At 39.5% G+C, this 16,305-nt stretch overlaps 1 protein-coding gene across 2 annotated transcripts in view; it reads right to left on the reverse strand.

The window, feature by feature from the left end:
* Positions 1 to 16,305, reverse strand: part of CFAP54 (cilia and flagella associated protein 54) — a 301,163-nt gene that overhangs the window by 88,182 nt on the left and 196,676 nt on the right. For both annotated transcript variants that reach the window (XM_060164794.1, XM_060164793.1), the window contains 6 exons: positions 14,959 to 15,128; positions 5,409 to 5,514; positions 2,914 to 3,061; positions 1,931 to 2,088; positions 1,580 to 1,759; positions 1,350 to 1,476 (listed from right to left, as the gene is read on the reverse strand). In XM_060164794.1, coding sequence (XP_060020777.1) covers positions 1,350 to 1,476; positions 1,580 to 1,759; positions 1,931 to 2,088; positions 2,914 to 3,061; positions 5,409 to 5,514; positions 14,959 to 15,128 — 889 coding nt within the window. The remainder of the gene's footprint in view (positions 1 to 1,349; positions 1,477 to 1,579; positions 1,760 to 1,930; positions 2,089 to 2,913; positions 3,062 to 5,408; positions 5,515 to 14,958; positions 15,129 to 16,305) is intronic.

A 16,305-nucleotide genomic window follows, 5' to 3' on the forward strand; every position in this document is an offset into this window, starting at 1 on the left:
TGTTTTTTGTGGGAAGGAGTGGGTGGGTAGGGTAAGCAGACTAAGGTTTAGGATTGGCTAGTTTGTATAATTTCAGTGGGCTCTGCTAGTAGTCTATACCTGTCCCTGGGGTGACTGGGGCAGAAAAATAGTGGCCCTGAGGGTAAGAGCCCAGCAAAGAACAATAAAAGAGCTCAATAAAAGCTCAGGGTGTAAGCTCTGGAATGCCGAGTTTGCATATGAAAGACATCCTCACAGGAGTGTGGTTTGCTAACCTCTAGGAATTGGCTAACTCTGGGAGGGGAAGTCCCTCCCTGGTCAGCAAGACTCCTGATGTCAAAGCATCAGAAATACATTTTTTCTAAAAAGGCATGATGAATATAGGTTAGAACCGAGAGAGAGCTGTTACAAGATTTTCTGTCCTCTGTGATAGACAAGAGTCTTGGAGCTAGAGGTAGGCAGCTTTGGGTCAAAGATGAGAGACAGTGTCCTAGAGAGAGCTTGAAGCAATGTCTGTGAGCTCCTGAGAAGGGCAGCAACACTGGCTGGCTCCTCCTCCTTGGTTTCCAAGGAGCTGTAAGCCTCTGGCTTACTGGTCTACCTGCTCCAATCAGATCCCCTCTTGGCTGGCTCCCGTCTATCCTCCACTCTGTTCTTCAGCCAGCAGCCAGGGTAATCTTTGGAAACATAAACTGTCCCCTGCTCACCCTCTCCCATTAGGCTGTCCCTAGCCCACTCTGCTCTGTCTATACTGGTCTCCTGGCAGTTCTGGAACATGTCAAGTTTGTCCTGACCTCAGAGCCTACAACTCACTGCTCTCTCTGCCTCTACTGTGCATGACTTCACTAAGCATATGCTTAACATTTACAGTCCAGGGTTAAATACTACTTCCCCAGAGAGGCCTTCCCCAAGTATTCTACTTAAACAGGCATCCCTCCCTTTGCTGTTCTTTTTTTTTTTTTTTTTTGCGGTACGCAGGCCTCTCACTGTTGTGGCTTCTCCTGTTGCAGAGCACAGGCTCCAGACGCGCAGGCTCAGTGGCCATGGCTCACGGTCCCAGCCGCTCCGCGGCATGTGGGATCTTCCCGGACCGGGGCACGAACCCGTGCCCCCTGCATCGGCAGGCGGACTCTCAACCGCTGCGCCACCGGGGAAGCCCACCACATCTGTTTTAATCTCCAATAGCTTCCCAGGACCTCACAGGGAGGCTGGCACATGGTAAGTGATCAAAAGCTATTTGTTAAATAAATGGAACCTGGCTGTTCATAAATACTGCCCCAGATAAATGCACTCACATGATAGCCTCGCTGAAAATGACTTAAACTTTTTCATCAGTGACTTGAATGTAATATATGTTTAAGTGTTCTTACCAATTCTCATTTTTGTTTTGGCCAATAACATGACATGAGGAAGATAGATATTTTTCAAAGGCAGTAATGGACTTGCATAGTCAGTGTTTGATGTAGGAAATTCAATTGTTTCTCCAAAAGTTCGCATCTGTAAAAGAAGCACTGTAATGAGTAATTAGCTAATGTGGTATGCTGTAAGAAAAGACAGAAAAGTAAGTTTCTAAGTCTTGTGGACACAAAAGCACTCTCACCTGTTCAATAAGAATGTTGTGAGACTGAGTCAACAAATATAATTTTTCTGTTTTCGAAGAGGGAGTTTCCTCGAATTTCTCGGCTTTTGTTAAGTCAGCCAGTAAAAGCATGCTTCTCACCAGTGTTAAATGAGATCGAGGAGAAATAAACTCACGTCCTTCAAGCAACTGTATTACATCCTATTAAAATAAAATTATTCCGTTTGATAGTACCATTCACAATTCACTGAAACAGGGGCCAGATGTATTGACTGTTACGCATTCAGTACCTAATGGAAATTTAAATTCTCTCCTTTTATTCTAACCGGAATCCTCTGGTAAATATCAATGTGAATTAGGTTTCCTTCCTACCTGAAGGTTTTTTATGATGTCTGCTTTTAAGTGCTTTTCTTGTAGGCCAATGATTACAGCTTGCATCAAGAATTCAGCCTGTAGCTCCCTGTCGCCTGCACTTTTTGCTTCCACACACACTTCACTGATGAGGCTCACACAATCTGTTATATCGTTTTCTAAAATAAACAAATGCAGGTACTTAAAATGCACTGAGAAAGTAAGAAATTATATGTGCAGGATATTCTCGGTGTTTATCACAGGAATATTGTATAATACAGAAGAAGAGGAAGATGTAGAGACGGAAAACAAATAAGACTGCACGAAACATTGAAAATAAATGTGCTGTAATTTACGAGAAGTACTTTAGGGTATTCAAACGCTGCAAAAGTAATAATGATATTCCATGAAATAATTTAATTTGGGAGATGGGTAGAGATGGGTGAACAGATAGGTTTACATATAGATAACTATTAATCACTGCAAGAACTCATATTTATGTGCCAGGCTATAATCTAAGAACTTTAGAAATTTAACCCATTTAATTCTGGAAATAATCCTATGAAGTAGGTACCACATTTCCATCTTCCAGAGGAGGAAACTAAGGCCTAGGGGGTTAAGAGATTTGGCCAAGATTACACAGCAAGGAAGTGGTGGATAGAGTATTTGAACTCAAGGAGGGGGGGCTCCAGAATCTGCACTCTGGACCCCTGAACTACGCTGCTTCCTAGACGACAGGAAGGTGTGTGCATTAGCATTCTGAAATCTCCTTGCCTGCTTTGCATACAGTAATATATATGCCATTTGCAGTGATACAAGGGACTGCTGAAAATGATTATTCTCATTTAATAACTTGAATTTTTTATTCTGGAAACAGATAAAGCTAAGAAGTTATAAAATGTTAATGGTATAATAAAATACATCCCAAGAAAACCTCTGTTACCTAAATAAAATTAAATTTTATGAAAACTTTGATTAAGGAGATGGAAATAGGATATTTGTACCTTTCACGATTCCAATGCCACGAATCTGGGCAACAAACGCAGTCACCAATGCTAAGCGGCACCTCAACCACAGATGAATGTTGAAATATTCTCGAGAATTTAGGGAAATGGGATCTAAAAACTCATTATCATCTGTACTTTCAGTGGCCTAAACAATATTAAAATGATGGTTATCTTTCCATTTTAAAATGTCCAAGTTCTAGCCTAATGCTAAATGTAACATATGTTAAGGGAAGCATCAATATCATTTAACAGTATTAAATTTTAATTTTAGAAATTATTCTTGAACATTCTATAAAACATAAAAAATACACAAGAAACAAAAATCACCCATAATCCCATGCTCCTCTATTAACACTGATCCTCATATAAGTGCTTTGCAGCATTTCTTTCTCTCTGTATACTCACTGTTGAAAACTAGCTTTGCAGTCTGAATTTTTCATTGCAAATTGTATTATTATCAGCAGTTTCCATACCTTCAAAAATTTTGTGACCATCATTTTAAAGGCTGAAAAATAATCAGTAATACTGGCTAATGTTTACTGAGTGCTTATTACGGGCCAGGCACTGTGATACATGCTTTATACACATTAGTTCACTTAATCCTCCTGACAAGCCCAAGAGGGGCTATTATTATCTCTATTTTTCAGATGAGAGAAGCGAAGCCTAGGAAGGCTAACTATTTGCTTAAATGTCATCATATTTTGGCGGAAGCTGGGATTCAAGCTTGCATCTTTCTGAATTTAGAGCCCACAGTCTTAATCTACTACATTACACTGCTATGTGCTGCTCACATCCCAAACATATATTATTTTATGATTTACTACCCTCATTATTACACTTTATAAAGGGAGTGGCCAATGTTCAGAGCTACTGGGAGGGAGGTGACAAAGGAACTTTTCCAGGGAGCAATCAATCTTAGACACTTCATCTAGAACAACGCCCATTTGTTCTAGGAATTTCCTGCTACACATCTCTGACAGCTCATCATCTCTAACCAGTCAGCAATACCTGCTATCAAGGAGCTGTAACCTGGACTTGACAGGGGCTGGAACGTGACAGACAGGTGAGGAGCAGAGGGGGAGGGGGAGCTGTTTCTGAACCAGAGTAAGAAGTGAACAGAGACCCCGAGACAGGCTGGTGATTAGAATGGGTACACCACGTACTCGAGGAGTCTAGTGTTTAGATTAGAAATACAGAAGAAATACACATCAACATACCTTAATCTCTGCCTACATTGCTTTTATTATTGAAAAGCCAAGTCATGCTTAATCTAAATCGGGGTTTCTGGACCTCAGCATGACTGACATTCTGGGCCAGATTATTGTTGTGAGGGAAATGTCTTGTGTGTTATAGGATGTTTAGCAACATCCCTGGCCTCTACTCAGTAGATGCCACTAGCACTCCCTCTAGTTATAACAAGCAAAATGTCTCCAGGCACTGCAAATGTCCCCTGGGAAGCAAAATACTCCCCCAAGTAACAAGCATTTCTCTAAGTAAATTTTCAGAATCAGAATCCTTTTTAGCCTTTATACTGCTTTTACTGTGGTAAGAAATGAGTCAATTAGTTTTGCTTTTTTTTTTTTTTTTCCCTGCGGTACGCGGGCCTCTCACCGCTGTGGCCTCTCCCGCCGCGGAGCACAGGCTCCGGACGCGCAAGTCCAGGGGCCATGGCTCACGGGCCCAGCCGCTCCGCGGCATGTGGGATCCTCCCGGACCAGGGCACGAACCCGCGTCCCCTGCATCGGCAGGCAGACCCTCAACCACTGCGCCACCAGGGAAGCCCCAGCTTTGCTTTTTTGTAGTGACATTAGATAGTAGCAATTTTATTAGTAAAGCTTAAGCTTTATTTTATTTATTTTAAAATGAGCAAGGATTCTATGTGCTGAATCTTTATATTTTAATCCTAAACAACCCTGTTGTTATTAAATTACTTGGTCTAATCAAAATCCAGTGAAATTTCAAAGAACATGTGACACCAGTTGTCAAATAGACTTGAGGGCTTAAACGCAGAAGAATTTAACTATGAGAAAGAAATAGCACAAGGTACTATTAGCACAGGGTAGGAAATAGCACAGGTGGGAAATAGCACTAGGTAGGAAATAGCGTAGGTGTCACACTGGTAACGCTAAAGAAGAAATAAAATCAGAAGTGAAATGAAGAGCAAGTCATGCGAAACAACTTTATTTACTAGTGACATCAGATCTAGAGTACAAGAATGATACATCTGGTGGGACTTCAGTCACTATTACATCCAGTCCCATCAATTCCCAAATGAGATTACATAATTTAAAAAAATTTTAAGGAATTTGCCCAAGGTATACCAGCTAATAAATAGCATCAACGGGGCTTAAACACAGATCTTTTTACTCTAAATTCAATGTTTTTTTCTTCTTTACCCCTTTGTTTCATTCAAATAGTTATACAATTTCCTAGCATGCCAATAATTATTCTGTAAAAAGTGTTATCAGGATAAACATTAAATTCATACATACATAATCTCTTGGAGAGATGGACTTCTCTGTGTCATCTTCTACTACCTTCTTTTTAAAAAGTTTTGAATCCTGGAGAAGTTTAAGTGTGGAAAATACTATTGCAGCACTAAAATAGAGAATATGTTTTAAATGTTATTAGTATGACACTCGTGGCATTTGTATGTTATTTCCTAAGTCTCTTCCTCCAAAACTGTTAGGTGCCCCTTCTACGTGCTCTAATAGCACCCTGGCCTTTACCATAAGGTGATACTTACAGCATTATTTAATTGCCTCTAAAACTGCTCTGTTTGTCTCAGCTAATTTATCTTATCCCCTGCTGACACCCAGCATCTAGTAGCTTGGACATAAAAGGAGCTAAAAAATATTTTTAAATGAAAATGAGTGAATGAAAGAATAAATGAATGAATGAATGTTTCCAAGATCTAAAACAAAATTTACTGACAATCTCATTAATAAAATGAGCACACATGTATTTTACATACATCAGGATGTGGTTCTCCAGTTTTCTGACATTATAAAACTGTTCTGCTTAATGCTGTGCACTTGGAAACTCTTAAGAAAAATTACTGCTCAATCAGTATCTAGCAGTGCCAGGAGGGAAAGGTACTTAATGCAGAAAATAGAAGCCAGGAGATAGTAATTCTCCTCACTTCCTGTTGTTCAGTATGTAAATTTTTCTTCACTTTAAACCATCACATCCTCCTTCCCTGTAGAATGATAAATGTATAATTGATGTCACACTTTTTCAAAATATTTTAATAATATATGTTAACAGGCTCCTTCATTTGAAAATCTATTCCAAAACAAAATTCAAAATACAGAATAATCTGTGTACCTGACGATGCTTATTGCAGTGCTACTTCATAACACAGAAAGACTGAGTGAAAGCCAAACAGGCAATGTATCCATTTATCTAATGCCCCACTAGATATCTCCACTTGAATAGTGAATAACAATCACATTTAAGAGGTGTTATGGGTTAAACTGTGTTGAGGTCCTAACCCTCAGTGCTCATCATGCATCCTTATTTGGAAATAGAGTCTTTACAGAGGTAAACAAGCTAAAATAAGGTCATTTAGGGTGGATCATAATCCAGTATAACTGGTGTCCCTATAAAAGGGGGAAATTTGGACAGAGAGACAGACATGCACAGAGGGAATATGATGTGAAGACACACAGGGAGCAGACAGCCTGTGACTGGAGTGATCCATTTACATGCCGAGGAACATCAGAGATGGCTGGCAAAGATCAGGAGCTACAAGAGGCAAGGAAGGGCGCCCCCCAGAGCTGTCAGAAAGAGCAGGGTCCTGCCGACACCTTGATTTTGGACTTTCAGCCTCCAGAACCGTGAGACGATAACATTCTGTTGTTTTAAGCCACCCAGTCTTGGGTACTATGTTGTGGCAGGAAACTAGGATAGGTTAAAAGCAGAGCCTCTTGCTTCCCCCTCCTCCACCAAACCTACTCCTCTCCCCTGTTCTCTATCCCAGATAGAGGGCCCAGTATCATCACCGCCTCCTCTTTGCCTCACACTCTGTGTTCAACCCACCAACAAGTTCTGTCAGCTTTAACTTCAAGATCTGGATACTAGCCAGCAGCTCGTCACGTCCGCACCTCGTCCACTGCTAACGCCTCCATTCAAGCCACCAACATCTCCAGACACCCATGGGAGCTTGCTGGCCAGCCCCTGGAGTCCTGGTCTCTATGAAGAGACCACAGTGATCTCTCTTCAGGATGTGAATCAGATCACGACACTTCCGCTGTACTGTTCCAGAAGCCTCCTGCATCCCTGGATTATGGTCAATAAACCACCTCCTTTGGGTCAGTTAGTGAGGTTTCTAGCCAAGAAGATGACCAGCCTCATCTAGGTCCAGGGATGCTTGCAAGAAGGTAGTTAGTCTCTGTGTGTAGGCTCCTAGAGTATGTACATATGCTCAACTCTTAATTACATTTTTAAAGCCTTTTTTGTATGTATCTACACATTGTATTGAAAGATATTTTCTCTCTCTTTTTTCCCCTCAACTTTTTTTAAAAAAATGATAACTGGTATTTACTGTACTCACCACCTCTCAGGTGCTGTGTTAAATGCCTATTGTGAATTAATTCACTTAATCCATACCACAAACCTACGAGGTATGTACTATTATCATCCCTATTTTATAGTTAACTGAGGCCCACAAATGTTATGTGACTTGCCTAAGGTGACTCAGCTAGCAAGAGGAGGTAGGATCAGAGCCCAGGCCACTGGCCCCTGAGCCTGCAGCACCCTTAATCATTAAGCTACAATGTGGCCTCTTTCTTTTCACAGCTCTAACGAGCTTTGGCTTTGTTTATGCTGGCAGTGTTACTCGTTGCCACATTTGTGTTACCATATGGTCACTGTCGGCTGCACCTTTTACAATATAAAAGGCGTTCTTTGTCCAGTTTAATGCCTTTTGCCTTGCATTCTACTTAGCAGACTTCATGAAACGGGATTATTATGAGGATATTAAATAAGGTATTTAGTCTTTCACTTGCTCAAAAATATGTACTGAGCACCTGCTATTGGCCAGGAACAAATCTAGGGGCTATGGATACAGTCCCTGGCCTCACTGAGTTGACATTCTATTGAGAGCAGGGTATTCTTAACAAAGAGGAGTGCTTGGCAAGTAGACGGCTCTCAATGCATCGTAGCCGTTACCATTATTAGTATATAAAGTTGGACAGGGAATACGCAGGGACTAAATTGATTTTTTTTCTATGTTGTTAACCAGCATCAAAACCTTTCAGCCATTATTGAATTTCAATCTCCGAAGACTTTACTGAGTCCTTAAAATGGTTTAGATACTTGTAGAATATTTTCTAAAGTATGGTTTGTGATTATCTAAACTTACTAGTTTTTTTTTTTTTAAATAAAACTAAACAAGGAAGCAAGAAAACAGCAACAAAAAACACAATGCTGATGGGGTGTGTGTCCAGGTACGGAATCTCTTTTCCCCCACACCTTTCCTCCCTGAAGGATACATGCGTGTTTCTAACGCACCTTGTTTACTGAGTAGCTTCAGAGGTTAGCACAGGATGACAACTAGAGGGCCCTGAAAGGAGAAAATGATGCCCATCCCACTCTTCTGACCTGAAGCCCAAATTCTGATTTCAAGGGAAATGAGGTATGAGGTTTGGAATCTTGCTAACCCCAAAACTTAATGACTAAAATATAAACATACTGTATGTCCTAATCCAGCTGGTACTGCTAGTTGCACAATGGAAAACTTCTACTTCCTCCTCTGCACTAGGAAGACAGGAAGTGTAAGGAGGATTACCCACTACAAACAGTCAAAATCCCAGCAGGAGGATGTTTCACTCTTACACAAAATAAAAAGGCTCAAATGTTATTCCATTTAGACAATAAATTAAATAGAAAGGAGAATTGGAAGGAACACTTCAAAAAAAAAAAAAAAAGACAGGATTCTGAAATAGAGAGGCAGCCCTGAAAGAAGCAGAAATACAGTTTGAATAACTCTGATCCCATTTATTTCTTATTAACATTCATGACAAAAATGGTCAGTTTGTTCTCATAAAATCTATGCGGCTTACTCTACCTGTCACCCTAGGGAATGTGCCTTTCAATTTCCTTGACACATAATTTTATTAGAAGTATCATGAAATGTCAAGCTAACCAGCATCTGGGAAAGGGACTGTCCAACACTCTCAGCAGCGCCCAGACGGAAGCTCATGGAGGGTAAAGTTCACCTACTAAAACTCATTCATCCTGACAGTAGGTTTCCCCAAGTGACAGCTCTGCTGCAAAAAGCCAGCAACATCAAAGTTTCTGCAGGTTTTTTCCTAAGGGCCAAGCCCATGGATTTAAAATCGGGGCAATTCTGGTATACTTGCACATTATTTGCATACATCTATCTGGTCTTCAAATTAAAGTTCTATTACAACACTCCTTTCTGTGCCATTTTGTAATGTGTAGTTTCTCATTTCCTTCTTTCTCCCTAAAAAAAAAAATCACTCATATTCTCCACACTAAAAGGGTATAAGACACGTAGAGAGCTAGGGAAAGAATGAAGCTAAGTGACAAGAAGTATTTTCTAGGGCTGCTACTGCTCTCTGGGACACAGTTTGGAGAAAGGAGTTCTATGTGCCTCCATAGGAAATCATGTAGCCATACTATCATATATATATACACACACATATATATTCAATACATATAATTATATATAGAATATATAGTTAGATACATAAACATTTTCTAAATATACATTTATATATTATATATTCAAATCATTTATTTCTATAGGAAACAGTATAGTAAAAATTCCTTCTGTCTTCAAACTTCAGTGGGGAAAACAGTGTATTATTATACTAAGCCTATTTTAACCATCAATCAACTACCATTGTATTCTTTTTTTTTTACCATTGTATTCTTAAAGATAGCTACAAATGTGACAATACTCTAAACGAGTGGGTCTCAAGTGTTTTTACTCTCAGCACCCATTTACATCATTAAAGATTATTAAGAAACCCCAAAGAGCTCTATCAATATTTACCATATTGGAAATTAAACGGAGAAATGTTTAACTTAACATTTATTAATTCATTTAAAAATAAAAATCATAAACCCATTATATTTAATATAAATAATGTATTTTTATGGAAAATATATTTTCAAAAACCAAAAAATAGTGAGAAGGATTCCATTGTTTTTGCATTTTTGCAAATCTCTTTAACATCTGGCTTAAAAAGAGAAAATCTGCTTAATAGAAGACTTTCATATCTGCTTCTATGTTCAGTCTGTTGTGACATAATGTTTTGGATGAAGCGTATGAAGAAGACTAGGTCTCACACAGATAGTTATTGAACGTGGGAGGAGTATTTTAAGAGCCTCTTCAAATAATTGTGAATATTCTTCCTTGATACTATACCAACATGTGACAAATGATAGTTTCTTAAAAGTTTGTTGCTATGTGGAATCTACTACCATACACTGATGAACTTTTCCTACTCTGTTACATGAAAATCTATCAGTCTATCTTGTTAACCAGGATTTTGGAACATCATGCACTGGCCATTTGGAAAACATGAGCTCCCTGAGTTAAATAGATTCCCTTAATGTTGAAGCATTTCATTACACAGTTTTTAAAAAACGATGCTTGTTAATATCACCACCAGTCTCATCAAAAAAATTTAAGCATTAGAAAACTGTCAAGCTCATGACAGCAAATACAAATTTTCCAAAAATCCAATTTTTCTATGAAAGTTTAGATTTTATCATTGACAACAAAAACTATTAGTTGTTTTCCTAGAAGTGGCATGTTCGTTTTTCTCATTTTCAGCAGAATACCTGCCAAATACCCAAGTCTGCATAATCATGGTTTGTCAGTTGTTTTTTCAAATAAAAATGTTGTTCCATGAAAAAAACAGCTTGTTCAGCTCTCGGTTCATCCACATGTGTGCTGTTCCTCAAGATAACCATCAGACTGTGATATGCAGCAGAAGTGCTTGAGGTATATTTCCCACTTAATATACTCCCACAGAATATTAAAACTACATTCAAGAATAGGTATTTATAAATATAACAGATTCTACTGCTTCATCAAAGGCATTCTTAAGTAAATCTGGCTTTTTTTTTTTTAATTGCAAGCGTGCAGCAGTGAAGAACAGAATGGCTACTAGTTCGGTTTGGTGTCACTGCTTTGATTCGTGGTGAGCTACCGGAAGTTTTACCACTGTTGCTTTTTCAGCATCAGTGCAAATAACAACACAGTGAAAAAGGCAAGCAACCTCTTAGTTTTATAAACTATTATAAACATAGTTTACCATGTTATAAACTACTATAAAAATAGTTCTGACCTTACAGACCTCCCTGGGTTTCAGGAACGCCCACAGGTCTGAAGACCACACTTGGAGAATCACTGCTCCAAACAGACATTATGAACCTTCATCGCTGCTTACAAACCACAGAAATTTTAAATTCCCCAAAACCTATACTGTCTCTAGCATAAAATCAAATTTAGATGTGGTTAATCATGGAATAGCCTTCAGTCAAGGCTCCCACTGATGAGACAATTGTCTGTTTCCAATCTAAGCAAAAGCAAAGGGGGATTTCTGCTGAATTGATTTCCCCTTTGCAAAGGCTACAGGAGGGCTTCTCCTGTTTAAAGAGAAGGGCCATCTAAAAAATTAACTCTCTTTCCAAATTCTGAATCTAATGCATAGAACTTAAAACATGGAATTTTAGTATAATGAGAAAGTTATGAGGGAAAAAAAAATTTGTTTCCATCTAATTTGATCATTTCTCCTTTTCATTCAGTAATTATATTTTTCATTTCTAAAATTTCTATTTAGTTTTTTTTTTTCTAAATTCATCTGTTCCTTTTTTATCTCGTCTCATTCTCTTCCATCCTTCACATCTCTGAACAGTTTATTTCTTGGGCTGGGAAGCTGCCATTTGTTGTGCCTGCTAACTCTCTTTTGTGGCTCTTTCTTCATTTGGTTTATGATATTTGACTCTGTGCTACCTTTACCGGCAGTTATTTTCCATGAGAGTCCTGCATTTCCTAGGTAATCTCTATGAGACAGTTTTGGTTTTGCCTCTGCTCCAGCTCTGTGATGTCAGGATCAGTTTCAAAGTTAATTTCTCAGGGTTTCTGCATTTCATTGTCAGTGCCAGTTTGGACCCCGCAACTGCCAATAGCATTGATCTGAAGAAACTGATTCCTCTTGGGTTACTCTTTTTCCATCCAGCGCAGGCAGCAGTTTCCTTGCTGGTCCCCAGAGACCACTGTGGAATCCCAAGCTAGGGGACAGTTTCATTCTGTATTAGAGAAACAAAGAAGACTGGACTGGGATCCTACCCTACTGTGTACCAATTATATCAGAGCATCAAATTTGCCCTCTCTGCTGGGTCACTTTCATTAGCATATAATACATCATCGCTGCTCCCATCTCAAGAAAATTTGTCTTGACCCTACTTCTACCAGCTGCTGACATCCTATTCCTCTACTCCCCTTTACTGTAAAACTCCTCAAAAGAATCATCTTTACTTGCAGGTTCCAATTTCTCTCCTCCCATTTTCCCATAAAACCACTCTAAATATGCTCTTTCCCCCACTGCCTTTTAAATTACGCCTGCCGAGGTCACCAGTGACCTCCATGTTGCTAAATCATGCAATGGTCAATTCTCTATTCTCATCTCAGTCTATCTGGAGCTTTTGGCAGAGTCGATCACTCCATTCTCCCTGATATACTTTCTTCACTTGGCTTTCAGGATTTCATAATCTCCTGGTCTTCATATATTTACTGGTCATTTCTTCTCAGTCTCCTCTGCTGGTTCCTCATTTTCTCCCCAGTCTCCAACCAAACCCAACCCTCAGTCCTTGGTCCTTCTCTTTCTTTCATCTACTCACATTCCCTAAGGAATCTCATTCATTTAAAGGCTTGAAATACTATCTGTATTCTAAAGACTCCAAGAATATTTGACATTTTCAGTTGCACCTCCAAGGGACATAGTCTAAACGCGTCCAAAATCTAACTTCAGATCTTTCCCCTATATAAGCTGTACCGCCACAATCTTCCCCACTGTGGTTAGGGACAACTTCTTTTGTAACTCCTCTCTTTTTCTCACCACTCTACAGCCAATCCATCAGCAAATTCTAATGGCTCTACTTTCAAAATATACCCAGAATCCGACTTATCACTACCTCTAGTGCTACGGCCCTGATCAGAGCCACTAACATATTTCTTCTTATTATAGCAGCTTCCCCAGCTGATCTCCCTGCTTTCAAACCCTTTCCCTCTTACAGTCAATTCTCAACCTAAAAACCAGGGTTATCCCTTTGAAGTGAAAATCAGATGATGTCATTCCTCTGCTGGAAACAATACAATGACTCCTTACTTCCCTCAGAGTAAAAGCAAAAGTCTTCACCCTGGCCAGAAGGTCCTATATAATCTGCCTCCCCCATCAAGGATGACCTCTTTGAACATCTCTCTTAAAACTCTCGCTCGCTCCATTCTAGCCACAAGAGACCCCGTGCTGTCCCTTAAACATGTATCAGGCATGTTCCCATGGCCTGCAACACTCCATCTACAGGTATTTGCATGGGCCCCCACGTTTATTTGTTCACATGTCACCTCATCAATAAAGCCTACCCTGACCATCCAAAATTTGGTGCAGATGTCAAGACTGATGCCATACACATCAAGGGAGTGCGAGAAGGTTGATTCCTCCCACAGTGAGACTATCCAGGAAGAGCAGCGCAGCCTCCCGAACAGGCTGAAAATGTCTTGAGAGAAAAGAGAAAGGAGACTGGCTGGGCTTTACAGTAGTTAATGGGTGGCGCTGGGGTAAGGCTTCCCACGTGTGGGCCAGGTCGGTGTGATTTAAACGTCCCACCAGTACCAAAGGAGGGGGCAACTAGGCTTTCTTCTCTGCTTGCCCAGGTGTGGGGCAGAGGGGACGGGGGTGGCGGAGCTTCAAAGCAGTCAGTTAACGAACATCTAAATGGAGTCGTTCTCTTTATTACAGCTGCACAGTTTTAACAGGATAACCCCTCCTCCTCCCCCTGCCTCTACCCCTGATATTCTCCATAACACTTATTTTTGGCCACACTATATAATTTACTTACTTGTTAGGTTTACAGTTTATTGTCAGCCTGTTTATTATCTATTAGAATATAAACTCCATGAGGGTAGGATTTTTGTCAATATTGTTATATATTTTGTATATACTGTATATATCAGTGTTAGGATACAGAACTTAGGACCATGCCTAGAATATCGTAGGTGCCCCCAAATTATTTGTTGAATGAATTAATGAATGGTAAGATAAGAAATTTGCTCATTATTCAAAGAATCACTATTGAAAGTGTTCTCACGACAGAGGTGTTTATAATAAATGATATGGGAAGTTCTTGAAAGTATATTTCTATATTATTCAATACTAAAAAATCACTGAGAAGTATTTTTAACTATGCAAGTGTTTGTACGTCTATGAGCTTATGAATACAGAAACTATGTTCTATTCATCTTTGTCTCCTTGGTGCCTAGATCAGAGCCCAACAGTGAGGCAGTTAGCAGATACTGGTCACTATATATGAATGAATCAATGAACAAAAGAAAGATCTGACATTAGCAACTGCATCACATTTTAAAAATGAGCCACCTACAACAGTTTATTAAGTGGTTGAGCACAGCATAGTTCAGGAGATGTTACTTTTTCAAAATAGAGCTTGTTTTTAATGTTTTTATCGGTTGTCTAGGGAGAAAACACTCCATAGGTGTTATCTGTAAAAAAAGCTATAAGGAATTTAGGTTCTGCCTTTTAAAAATAAATTATTAATTAAAAAGGAGAACTCTGTGACTTTGTTTATGTTTCACATAAAACATCCTAGCTATATGCTTTAATAAACCAATTAATTTGTTGAGAATTATAGTTTTAAATGTAGTAATGTGTGAAAACTCTCCTGAATAATAAAAAGCAAGTCTGCTCTATTAATCTAGGAATTTATAAAATTTAGGTATATTTTAACAAATCAGAGTGAGGAAGAAACTGTGATGCCGAGACTCGCCTGTATGCTGCCCGGTGTCTCTGCAGGGCGACTGCAGCCAGCTGCAGCCTGACCTCCACCACAATCTCTAGCTCGCCAGCCGAACACTGAGAGAGGTTCTTATGGCCTGGATTCTCCATCTCTGACACAAGGAAGTTGAGCCTGTCTTCAGCTTCTGTCAGTAAAATTGACTAAAGAAAGAACAACACACAATCACCCAAGTTCAGAAATAATACAAATCATGTCTCATTCTTATTCATCAAATATTTCTCATGTACTGAAAAGTAACAATGAATGGAAGACCTAAAAGTCTTCCAAGTCTCTGATGAACAAAATCATCAGAGAAGAGAGCTCAGTGAACAGGAAAAAGACAACAGGGAATGAAAAGGGAAGTAATGGCAAGAGTAAGTGTGTAGCAGACCTACTAGAGCATGGACTTGAGGATATAGGGAGGGGGAAGGGTAAGCTGTGACAAAGTGAGAGAGTGGCATGGACATATATACACTACCAAACGTAAAATAGATAGCTAGTGGGAAGTAGCCGCATAGCACAGGGAGATCAGCTCGGTGCTTTGTGACCACCTAGAGGGGTGGGATAGGGAGGGAGACGCAAGAGGGAAGAGATATGGGAACATATGTATATGTATAACTGATTCACTTTGTTATAAAGCAGAAACTAACACGCCACTGTAAAGCAATTATACTCCAATAAAGATGTTAAAAAAAAAAAAAGAGTAAGTGTGTAGGGCAGTGACCCTTTATTGCATGCACAGCCAGTGCCCATACTTGCTTATTCATAGTAGCTGTGTTCTAGAAAGTTGCTGCAAACACTGAGTCAGCTAATACTGAAGCATTGCTCCTAGGGAAATACAGGGATAGGTTCCTACGAGCCTCTGGTCACACCATTTTTGTCAGCTGATCAGTATATAACCTTGTTTAATGTGTGTTTATGTTTAAAGACACATTATTGAATATACAGCGTAGATCCATTAACCTTGAACTCACAGCCAATAACTCTACAACTCATGCCTGATTGAAGTTGTCTAACACACATATTTTCTCCAAAAGGCACATCACAGCCTCCTTGCACTTAGGATTACTAGACAGCTCTTCAGCACTATGCATTAGGGGCCATTTCAAATAGTGAAAAGATCAACAAAAGACCCCACAAAAATGCAAAAAGCTTGGCAATAAATGAAAAGGACACTTGTTTATAGTATGAAAGTGGAAAGAAAAAGTCAGCATTGCCTTGTTCAGCTCAGCTGGGAATGTGCATATCAGGCAACTCAAAGTTTTCTATGCTCTGTGCCTGTCCCCAAATGACCACCAAGGAGCAGAGTATTGATTTGGGAGTTACAATTAAATTTTA

Source organism: Lagenorhynchus albirostris, chromosome 11, assembly GCF_949774975.1.
Source record: "Lagenorhynchus albirostris chromosome 11, mLagAlb1.1, whole genome shotgun sequence".
Lineage (NCBI taxonomy): Eukaryota > Metazoa > Chordata > Mammalia > Artiodactyla > Delphinidae > Lagenorhynchus > Lagenorhynchus albirostris.